Source organism: Oncorhynchus gorbuscha, linkage group LG24, assembly GCF_021184085.1.
Source record: "Oncorhynchus gorbuscha isolate QuinsamMale2020 ecotype Even-year linkage group LG24, OgorEven_v1.0, whole genome shotgun sequence".
NCBI lineage: Eukaryota > Metazoa > Chordata > Actinopteri > Salmoniformes > Salmonidae > Oncorhynchus > Oncorhynchus gorbuscha.
In genome coordinates, this window is record NC_060196.1 from 50,471,955 (window position 1) to 50,484,454 (window position 12,500).

General features: G+C 48.8%; 1 protein-coding gene across 1 annotated transcript in view; it reads left to right on the forward strand.

Moving 5' to 3' along the window:
* LOC124012837 (calcium-binding mitochondrial carrier protein Aralar2) overlaps nucleotides 1-12,500 on the forward strand; it is an 89,750-nt gene that overhangs the window by 48,100 nt on the left and 29,150 nt on the right. The window contains exons 10-13 of the mRNA XM_046326830.1: nucleotides 1,990-2,074; nucleotides 4,263-4,421; nucleotides 7,034-7,086; nucleotides 10,202-10,282. Coding sequence (XP_046182786.1) covers nucleotides 1,990-2,074; nucleotides 4,263-4,421; nucleotides 7,034-7,086; nucleotides 10,202-10,282 — 378 coding nt within the window. The remainder of the gene's footprint in view (nucleotides 1-1,989; nucleotides 2,075-4,262; nucleotides 4,422-7,033; nucleotides 7,087-10,201; nucleotides 10,283-12,500) is intronic.

Genomic DNA, 12,500 nt, shown 5'->3' on the forward strand with positions numbered 1-12,500 from the left:
TCTCTCTCTCTCTCACCATCTCTTCTCCCTCTATCTATTTCTCTCTCTCTCTCACCATCTCTTCTCCCTCTATCTATTTCTCTCTCTCACCATCTCTTCTCCCTCTATCTCTCTCACCATCTCTTCTCCCTTTATCTCTCTCTCTCTCTCTCTCTCTCTCTCTCTCTCTCTCTCTCTCTCTCTCTCTCTCTCTCTCTCTCTCTCTCTCTCATCACATCTCCCTCTCAATTTAATTAAAACATTTTAAATTTAAGGGCTTTATCAAATCAATCAAATCAAATCTAATTTATTGGTCACATACACGTGTTTAGCTGTTGTTATTGCGGGTGTAGCGGAATGCTTGTGTTTCTAGCTTCAACAGTGCAGTAATATCTAACAAGTAATATCTACAGTTGACAACATTGGCATGGGAAACATATGTTAACATTGCCAAAGCAAGTGAAATAGATAATAAACAAAAGTGAAATAAACAATATGTAACTATCTAAGTTTGATTCTCATTCAGAGACAACGAACGACACGTGCCTCTGATTGAGAACCATACTAGGCCCAACACATAGAAAATATAATATAGAAAAAGGAACATAGACAACCCACCCCAACTCACGCCCTGACCAACCTAACACAAAGACATAAAGAAGAAACTAAGGTCAGAACGTGACACAATACAAACAAAATGTACAGTAAACATTATGTCTATATACAGTGTTGTAATGTAGGCACATAGTTAAAGTACAAAAGAGAAAATAACAAACAAAATATGGGTTGTATTTACAATGTTGTTTATTCTTCACTGGTTGCCCTTTTCTTGTGGCATCAGGCCACAAAACCTGCTGCTGTGGTGGCAAAATTGGATTTGTTTTCAAATGATTTGTGGATCTGTGTAATCTGAGGGAAATGTGTCTCTAATATGGTCATATATTGGGCAGGAGGTTCGGAAGTGCAGATCAGTTCTACCTCATTTTGTGGGCAGTGAGCACATAGCCTATCTTCTCTTGAGAGCCATGTCTGCCTACGGCCTTTCTCAATAGCAAGGCTATGCTCACTGAGTCTGTACATAGTCAAAGCTTTCCTTATGTTTGGGTCAGTCACAGTGGTCAGGTATTCTGCCACTGTGTAGTCTCTGTTTAGGGCCAAATAGCATTCTAGTTTGCTCAGTTTTTTGTTAATTCTTCTCTCTCTCACCATCTCCTCTCCCCCCTCTCTCTCACCATCTCCTCTCCCCCTCTCTCTCACCATCTCCTCTCCCCCTCTCTCACCATCTCCTCTCCCCCCTCTCTCTCTCACCATCTCCTCTCTCCCTCCCCCTCTCTCTCACCATCTCCTCTCCCCCTCTCTCACCATCTCCCTTCCCCCTCTCTCTCACCATCTCCTCTCCCCCTCTCTCTCACCATCTCCTCTCCCCCTCTCTCTCACCATCTCCTCTCCCCCTCTCTCTCACCATCTCCTCTCCCCCTCTCTCTCACCATCTCCTCTCCCCCTCTCTCTCACCATCTCCTCTCCCCCTCTCTCTCACCATCTCCTCTCCCCTCTCTCTCACCATCTCCTCTCCCCCTCTCTCTCACCATCTCCTCTCCCCCTCTCTCTCACCATCTCCTCTCCCCCTCTCTCTCACCATCTCCTCTCCCCCCTCTCTCTCACCATCTCCTCTCCCCCTCTCTCTCACCATCTCCTCTCCCCCTCTCTCTCACCATCTCCTCTCCCCCTCTCTCTCACCATCTCCTCTCCCCCTCTCTCTCACCATCTCCTCTCCCCCTCTCTCTCACCATCTCCTCTCCCCCTCTCTATCACCATCTCCTCTCCCCCCTCTCTATCACCATCTCCTCTCCCTCCTCTCTCTCCCCCTCTCTCTCACCATCTCCTCTCCCCTCTCTCTCACCATCTCCTCTCCCCCTCTCTATCACCATCTCCTCTCCCCCTCTCTATCACCATCTCCTCTCCCTCCTCTCTCTCCCCCTCCCGTCTTTCTCTGTTGTGTCTCTCTTCCAGCTGTCCGGTGGTGATCCGTCCCGATCTGTTCTCATCCAGGTAGCAGAGTCCGCCTACAGGTTTGGCCTCGGCTCCATCGCCGGCGGTAAGTCACGTCTGCGTCTTAAATGCCACCTTAATTCTACATAGGGAAAAATGTGCCATCTGGGACAGGTCCCACCGATTATTGTGTCACCACTACCTCCTCACCTGCCCCATGACACTCCCATCACTCTCTCCACCCCATCACCCTCCACCCCATCACCCTCCATCCCATCACACTCCACCCCATCACCCTCCAAACCCTCATCACCCTCCACCCCTGAGGCCCCGAGGCCCCTCCACACCCATCACCCTCCAACCCCGAGGCCCCTCCATCCACCCCCATCACCCTCCACCCCGAGGCCCCTCCACCCCCATCACCCTCCAACCCCGAGGCCCCTCCACCCCCCCCATCACCCTCCACCCCCATCACCCTCCACCCCCGAGGCCCCTCCACCCCCATCACCCTCCAACCCCGAGGCTCCTCCACCCCCCATCACCCTCCACCCCCCATCACCCTCCACCCCCGAGGCCCCTCCACCCCCATCACCCTCCAACCCCGAGGCCCCTCCACCCCCATCACCCTTCACCCCCCCCGAGGCCCCTCCACCCCCATCACCCTCCAACCCCGAGGCCCCTCCACCCCCCCCCATCACCCTCCACCCCCGAGGCTCCTCCACCCCACAACCACCCCCCACCCCCCATCACCCTCCACCCCGAGGCCCCCCCCCATCCACCCCCATCACCCTCCACCCCCATCACCCTCCAACCCCGAGGCCCCTCCACCCCCCATCACCCTCCACCCCATCACCCTCCAACCCCGAGGCCCCTCCACCCCCATCACCCTCCACCCCCCATCACCCTCCACCACCGAGGCCCCTCCACCCCCATCACCCTCCACCCTCGAGGCCCCTCCACCCCATCACCCTCCACCCCCATCACCCTCCACCCCCGAGGCCCCTCCACCCCCCCATCACCCTCCACCCCGAGGCCCCTCCACCCTCCCACCCTCGAGGCCCCTCCACCCCATCACCCTCCACCCCCATCACCCTCCACCCCCGAGGCCCCTCCACCCCCCATCACCCTCCACCCCCGAGGCCCCTCCACTCCCCCATCACCCTCCACCCCCGAGGCCCCTCCACCCCCCATCACCCTCCACCCCCAAGGCCCCACCACCCCCATCATCCTCCACCCCCATTACCCTCCACCCCCGAGGCCCCTCCAGCCCCCATCACCCTCCACCCCCCATTACCCTCCACCCCCGAGGCCCCTCCACCCCCACCACCCTCCACCCTCATAAGAAAAGGAGAAAAACAAAGAGCTTCCTATTGCGTTCTGCAGGGGTGATTTCTCCACTTAAAGAGGACAGGGTCTCTTTGCGCCATGGGAACCTCCCTGTGTTTGGACTCTTTTGTACCTGATCAGAGAGAAAGAGCTTTTTGGGGGAGGGGTGCGGTCGTGTCCCTCTCCTCCCTTCCCCCATCTTTGAGGAGATGTTACCCCTCCTCCCCCTCTACAGGAGACAGGTTAATAAGGAGGTAGCACCCTCCCTGACCGTCCCCTCTCTAATTAAACCTGTTGGTCCAGTTAGATCCGTCAGATAACACATGACTGACTGATGGAAACTCCAGACAACTGAGCCTCCCTTTGGGATCGTTTGATGTGTCCCACCATCACCACACACCCTCCTCATCTTCCTCTTTTGTCTCACTCTCCTCATCCTCACCTGTCCCAGGTTGCTGTGATGTAGCCCACATTGCCTGAATGTCTTTGTAACGTCTTCATGACACCTTTATAATGCCTTTACAACTCTTCATGGTAACGTAGTAACTTACAACAATGTATTTGTGCCATCACATGTACTTATACACTACCGTTCAACAGTTTGGTGTCACTTACAAATGTCCTTGTTTTTGAAAGAAAAGCTCATTTTTGGTCCATTAAAATAACATAAAATTGATCAGAAATGCAGTGTAGACATTGCTAATGTTGTAAATGACAATTGTGGAAAACAGCTGGAAATGGCAGATTTTTGATGGAATATCTACATAGGTGTACAGAGGCCCATTATCAGCAACCATCACTCCTGTGTTCCAATGGAACGTTGTGTTAGCTAATCCAAACTTTTGAAAGGTGGTGTAGATCTTGGTGAAGAGCAACATACGGCAATAACAATAACAATAACAACCTAATGATGGCGTTCTAGCATCTTTCCTCTCCTCTAACGCCTTAATAAAGTTGTGTGTTTCCAGCTGTGGGAGCCACAGCAGTTTACCCCATAGACCTAGTGAAGACCAGGATGCAGAACCAGAGGACCACAGGCTCCCTGGTGGAAGAGCTCATGTACAAGAACAGCTTGGACTGTTTCAAGAAGGTGCTGCGTTACGAAGGCTTCTTCGGCCTCTATAGAGGTCAGTACCAGACCAAATGGCACCCTAATCCCTATATAGTACACAGCTTTTAGCCAGAGTAGTGCACTAATTTAGGATGTAGTGATAGGCTAATGATCATCACTACAGCTCTGGGTAGAGGTAGGCACAGATTTAGGATCAGCTTACCCTCATCTCAACCTAACCATATGAATTAAAACACAAATCTGACCTGAAATCAGCTTCGACTTCATCTCACTCCATCACAACAACAGATGGGGTTTAGAGGTGTGGTAGAAGAGAGGGGGAAGAGGAGAGGAGGGCGGGTCTGAGTTCACCTTCCCTCTGACCTGGCTTCTTTGAAGTGATTAAAGGTTGTCTCGGGAGTTTCAGGGGGACAATGCACGTCGCACGCAAAGGCCACATACCAGCAGTGCTCTGTCACAATGGTGGTGTGTGACTACCCCAGCCAGACTTCAACTGGCATTAATATAATAAGTACCTGCACTCAGGGAGCGGGGGGATGGAGGGACAGGGAGCGGGGGTTTTAGGAAGAGGGGGTTTTAGGACGAGGGAGCGGGGTTAGGAAGGAGAGAGAGCGAGAGGTAAGATGGAGAGGGAGGGAGGGGAGCGGAAGGTAGGAGGGAGAGGGAGTGGAGGAGAGCGGCAGGGAGGGAGGGAGGGAGGGAGGGAGAGAGAGAGAGGAGGGAGGGAGAGAGAGGAGGGAGGGAGGGAGGGGGAGCGGAAGGTAGGAGGGAGAGGGAGTGGAGGAGAGCGGGGGGAAGAGGGAGGGAGGGAGGGGGAGCGGAAGGTAGGAGGGAGAGGGAGTGGAGGAGAGCGGGAGGTAAGAGGGAGGGAGGGAGGGAGGGGGAGCGGAAGGTAGGAGGGAGAGGGAGGTGATGGGTGGAGGGAGAGGGAGTGGAGGAGAGCGGGAGGTAAGAGGGAGGGAGGGAGGGAGGTAGGAGGGAGAGGGAGTGGAGGAGAGCGGGAAGTAAGATGGAGAGGGAGGGAGGGAGGGGGAGCGGAAGGTAGTAGGGAGAGGGAGGTGATGGGTGGAGGGAGAGGGAGTGGAGGAGAGCGGGAGGTAAGAGGGAGGGAGGTAGGAGGGAGAGGGAGCGAGGAGAGCGGGAAGTAAGAGGGAGGGAGGGAGGGAGGGAGGGAGGGGGAGCGGAAGGTAGTAGGGAGAGGGAGGTGATGGGTTGAGGGAGAGGGAGTGGAGGAGGGGAGGTAGGGGGAGGGAGGGATGGGTTGAGGGAGGGAGGGAGGAGGGAGGGAGGGAGGGAGGGAGGGAGGGAGGGAGGGAGGGAGGGAGGGAGGGAGGGAGGGAGCAGGCGAAAGGAGGGGGGTTAGGAAGGTTCTTGAACAACACACTATATCATATGATTTGAAAAGGGGGGAATTCTCTGAATTATGATTGACAGGTGAGTTCTCCCCTGAGGGTTCTAAGAGGAAGTGGGCATCCTTAGTGTCTGTCAGAGGACACCAAGCCTTTAGAGAGGTATCTGACATTACAGACACGCGGTCAGACAGACCTGGCTCCAAGGTGGTGGTACACTGGCAGATACCAGCTCTCTGTTCTCCACTCCTAGACATCATGTGACCAAACATCAAATGATGCAGTTGTATTTGAATGGCCATCCAGTCACCAAGTCATATGGTACAGTTCCACTACAAAACAAACTTAAATGAGGAAGACAATTTGAAAGACTCCAGAAGCAAACACATTTGCTTGTTATTAGTTTCTTGAATCTCATGTATTGTTATTTGCAAATCCCCCATTAACATGTATCTACTGTGTAGTACAGCGGGTTATGTTATATTAGCCACTGAGGAGAGTGTCATAAGCCAACTCAGGGGAACTTTCTGTTTTAATGTAATGAAGTTGAGCTTTTTCCTTCGCCTCCCCTGTTTCCCATTACTGAATGAGGTGAGCATTAGAATGGTGAGACAGACAGACCAGAACCAGAACACCACACACTGCAAACACTAGGATGATGTCATCATCTCGAGACGGGAACCCTTACGTAAACAACGCAGCAGCATGAGAAAGCAGTAAGCGTCTCGAACTACAACTGTGAGCTGTTCTGGGCCATTTAATAATAATATAACTGGTGTGTGGTTCTCAGCCTGAGCCCTGCCACAAACACAACTAACGCTCCTGTTTCTGTTTGTGAGTTCCAGCCCAGCTGAAGCCATGCTAATCATTATGTTTGTGCTCCTGTGTCTGACTCTGTGTGGCCTGTTTTGGGCCCTGCGTTCACTACCCCCCTCCAACCTCTCCACTATTACGCTGAGATGGGTCATCCAACACACTCCAATCAGATTATTTGGTTTATTTCTATCTGGCAGGAAGTCTTGGGGTGTAATTTAGGACCGCATAAACTTTGGTTAGAGTGTTTTATGTCTTTTTTTGTATTCTGGGAAGGAGTTTCTATCACTTTGTTAGTCTTTTAAGACCCTGATGTCCCCACACCCCACATCAATAGTGTTATTTAGTGTCAGGGGGATCTGGCAGTATTGAATACAGCAGGGTATGTGTTTCATGTGGAGGGGGATTGTGCTGTGCTGTGCCGTGGTCTGCCAGTGTGTGTGTGTATGTGTGTCGTACTTCCTTGGCCCTTCTCTTTTCTAATCATGTTGTGTCCTAATGATAGGTCTGGTACCACAGCTACTGGGTGTGGCCCCGGAGAAAGCCATAAAGCTGACAGTAAGTGCCTTGTTTCTCTACATGGAGACCAGTCAGGCCCCAGTTACCACGGAGCCCCTCACTGGGCCCTAGCTGAACATTTACCTCTAGTTTTAGTTTAATATACAGTACAGATTTGATGTGCATACACTCACTCACTCACTCACTCACTCACTCACTCACTCACTCACTCACTCACTCACTCACTCACTCACTCACTCACTCACTCACTCACTCACTCACTCACTCACTCACTCACTCACTCACTCACTCACTCACTCACTCACTCACCACTCACTCACTCACTCACTCACTCACTCACTCACTCACTCACTCACTCACTCACTCACTCACTCACTCACTCACTCACTCACTCACTCACTCACTCACTCACTCACTCACTCACTCACTCACTCACTCACTCACTCACTCACTCACTCACTCACTCACTCACTCACTCACACACACACACACACACACACACACACACACACACACACACACACACACACACACACACACACACACACACACACACACACACACACACACACACACACACACACACACACACACACACACACACCACCCCCCTCAATGTATCAAATCAAGCTTTATTTATACAGCACATTTCAAACATGGAATGCAACGCAGTGGGCTTCATGGGAAAACATGAATAAAACACAATGAAAATAAAAGCTGAAATATTTACTACACAACAAACATAAGATAAACAACTAAATAATGACACAAACTGAACAACTAAAAAGCACCCAAAGGAAATGCAAAGCAACAAATATTTGTTTTAAGATGTCTTTTAAATATGTTCACAGTTCCGTCTCCCCTCAGGTTCTCTGGCAGGCTATTCCTGAGGCTGGGGGCATAGTAACGATGGCTGCCTCCATGCATCTTGGTCCTAGGCTTTGGGATAGTTATAAGGCTGCCTCTCCATGCCTCTTGGTCCTAGGCTTTGGGATAGTTAAAAGGCTGCCTCTCCATGCCTCTTGGTCCTAGGCTTTGGGATAGTTAAAAGGCTGCCTCTCCATGTCTCCTGGTCCTAGGCTTTGGGATAGTTAAAAGGCTGCCTCTCCATGCCTCTTGGTCCTAGGCTTTGGGATAGTTAAAAGGCTGCCTCTCCATGTCTCCTGGTCCTAGGCTTTGGGATAGTTAAAAGGCTGCCTCTCCATGCCTCTTGGTCCTAGGCTTTGGGATAGTTAAAAGGCTGCCTCTCCATGCCTCTTGTTTCTAGGCTTTGGGATAGTTAAAAGGCTGCCTCTCCATGCCTCTTGTTTCTAGGCTTTGGGATAGTTAAAAGGCTGCCTCTCCATGCCTCTTGGTCCTAGGCTTTGGGATAGTTATAAGGCTGCCTCTCCATGCCTCTTGGTCCAAGGCTTTGGGATAGTTAAAAGGCCAGTGCCAGAGGACCTGAGGGACCTACTGGGTACATAACGTAAAAGCATGTCTGACATGTATTGGGGTGAACAATCGTGTATTGATTAAAAAAAATCTTAAAATGAATTCAAAAACTCACAGGCATCCAGTACAGAGACCTTACCTCATAATAACAAAGCAAAATCAAGTTTAGACATTTTTGCTCATTTATAAAAAAAAAACAGAAATACCTTATTTGCATAAATATTCAGAACCTTTCCGATGAGACTCGAAATTAAGCTCAGGTGCATCCTGTTTCCATTGATCATCCTTGAGATGTTGCTACAACTTGGAGTCATAAGGTGAATGCACCAATTTGTAAGTCGCTCTGGATAAGAGCGTCTGCTAAATGACTTAAATGTAAAATTAAATGAGTCCACCTGTGGTAAATTCAATTGATTTGACATGATTTGGAAAGGTACACACCTGTCTATATTAGGTCCCACAGTTGACAGTGCATGTCAGAGCAAAATTCGAAATAATTGTACCAAAAAATGTCTGCAGCATTGAAGGCCCCCAAGAACATAGTGGCCTCCATCATTGTTAATTGGAATCAGTTTGAAACCACCAAGACTCTTCCTAGAGCTGGCCACCCAGCCAAACTGAGCAATCGGGGGAGAAGGCCCTTTTTCAGGGAGGTGACCAAGAATCGATGGTCACTCAGACAGAGCCCCAGAGTTCCTCTGTGGAGATGGGAGAACCTTCCAGAAGGACAACCATCTCTGCAGCACTCCACCAATCAGGCAGAGTGGCCAGACGGAAGCCACTTCTCAGTAAAAGGCACACTACAGCCCGCTTGGAGTTTGCCAAAAGGCACCTAAAGAACTCTCAGACCATGAGAAACAAGATTCTCTGGTCTGATGAAACCAAGATTGAACTCTTTGGCTTAAATGCCAAGCATCACGACTGGAGGAAACCTGGCACCATCCCTCCATCAAAAAGTGAAGGCGTCTGAATTATTTTCGAATGCACTGTAACACCTAGTGTTTTATCTTTATTGCCCGTGAATTCAAATGTTTTTTCCAGATTCTCTCTCTGTGCTTTTGTTCCAACAATAAGTACCTCAGTCTTGTCTTGATTTGGCTGGAGGAAGTTGTGAGTCATCCAAGTATTTACATTGCTAATACAGTCTAATAATTATCAGTGGAGCTAAAACACTGTGGTGACACAGAAATGTAAAGTTGTATATCGTCTGCGTGAAAATCAATGCTGTGCGTTGTGATAATGCTGCTAAGGGGTAATATATATTAACTGAACAGTACTAGACCCAAAATCAAACCTTGTGGAACACCACGTGATGTGTATTTTCTCTGAGTTATGTTCACCAAGGGTGACAAAAAACTCTCGACCGGTTAAATAGGTCCTAAACCAATTTAGACCTGGACCGGAGAGGCCAACCCACCTCTCCAGTCTGTCCAGAAGGACATCATGGTCAACAGTGTCGAATGCAGCAGTTAAATCCAAGAGTACAAGGACAGAGAGCTCGATCTGTTTCAATCAGGATGCAAGATCGAAAGTACTTAAAGTCTACCTCATGTGTGGTACATGTATTAGTAGTCTCACAGTGAAATGTTACTGTTACTACAATCACGTTACTAGTGGCTCTTTAGCTTACCAATATCCACTCCCACTGTATAAGGTCTGCCTGTCTGTGTGTATGTCTGTGTCTTAATGTGTGTCTAATGCTTTAGTTTTCTCACCACAGGTGAATGACTTTATCAGAGGGAAGACCAGACAGAGAGATGGATCAATCCCTGTACCTGCTGAGATCCTGGCTGGTGCATGTGTGAGTCTCATCTTATTCATCAACCTCCATCAACACAGACATATTCAGTGGTGACATATTTCTATATCAACCTCCATCAACACAGAGAGAGATGTAGGGTAAACACTCTATCAACCTCCATCAACACAGAGAGAGATGTACGGTAAACACTATATCAACCTCCATCAACACAGAGAGAGATGTACGGTAAACACTATATCAACCTCCATCAACACAGAGAGAGATGTACGGTAAACACTATATCAACCTCCATCAACACAGAGAGAGATGTAGGGTAAACACTATATCAACCTCCATCAACACAGAGAGAGATGTACGGTAAACACTATATCAACCTCCATCAACACAGAGAGAGATGTAAACACTATATCAACCTCCATCAACACAGAGTAAAACACTATATCAACCTCCATCAACACAGAGAGAGATGTACGGTAAACACTATATCAACCTCCATCAACACAGAGAGAGATGTAAACACTATATCAACCTCCATCAACACAGGTAAACACTATATCAACCTCCATCAACACAGAGAGAGATGTACGGTAAACACTATATCAACCTCCATCAACACAGAGAGAGATGTACGGTAAACACTATATCAACCTCCATCAACACAGAGAGAGATGTAAACACTATATCAACCTCCATCAACACAGGTAAACACTATATCAACCTCCATCAACACAGAGAGAGTTGTAAACACTATATCACTCCATATCAACCTCCATCAACACAGGTAAACACTATATCAACCTCCATCAACACAGAGAGAGATGTACGGTAAACACTATATCAACCTCCATCAACACAGAGAGAGATGTACGGTAAACACTATATCAACCTCCATCAACACAGAGAGAGATGTACGGTAAACACTATATCAACCTCCATCAACACAGAGAGAGATGTACGGTAAACACTATATCAACCTCCATCAACACAGAGAGAGATGTACTAAACACTATATCAACATCAACACAGAGGATATATTATCAACCTCCAAACACAGCCACTATATCAACCTCCATCAACACAGTTGAAAGAAAGACATAAAGAGACTGCTACCTGAGACTGCCCCCCTCCCCCACCTCCACCCCACTACACACAGCCTGTGTTTGTTCAGTGAGCTGTCACACACTGACCCCCCCACCTCATCCCTTTGGGTCTAGCTGTAGTGTCACCCCCTCAACCAATGAATAGAGAGAGGCCTTTCACCACGAGCCCGTTTGATGCCGGTCACTGAAGCAGAATATTTATGTCATTATGTGACCTGTATACAGCTCAATTAAGGTTATGACTTAAAGATGCACTATGCAGAAATCGTTCCGCCATTTCCTGGTTGCTAAAACTCTAATAGTTCGACCTAATTTCACTTTATGTGACAAAACAAGCAAGTATAGTGTAGAGAATCATTGTACCATTGAAGCGGCTGTGAAATATATTTTCCATATCCAAAATTATACCATGGCATTGTGGAGTGAGGATGGATGGATTTTTCCTATTTTTCATCGTGAGCTGTTCTGACAGCTCCTTTCATCCTGTCTCAGCCCCTGGTGTTAGTGCTGGTGAGCCGTTCTCCTGTTATCACTCACTCACTCACTCTCACACACACACACACACACACACACACACGCTCACAGAAAGACACACATGCATACACAGGAGCAAAGACTCAGACACGCAGGCATGCATACACACACCTACATGCACACACACACACACACACACACACACACACACACACACACACACACACACACACACACACACACACACACACACACACACACACACACACACACACACACACACACACACACACACACACACACACACACAGACATATACACACAAACGCAGAGACATATACACATAAACACACAGACACACAGAGACATACACACACACACAGAGACATACACACAGAGACATACGCAGAGAGACACACAAACACACAGAGACATACACACACAGAGACATACACACACCCTGTTTAGGGAGACTTCTGCCACATCACATGAAGTCTGTTTATATGATTTGGAAGCTGTGAAAGTGTTGGTTTGGGCTCCGGCGACAGTCCCAGACCATAGTCTGACAGGACAGAAGAAGGGGGGGTGAAATACATTGGATGGGAAAAAAGAGTGAGGTGTGTAAAAAAAGTGTTTCAATGAGGTTTTAACGGTAAAATAAGTAATAAATACGACACAGTCAG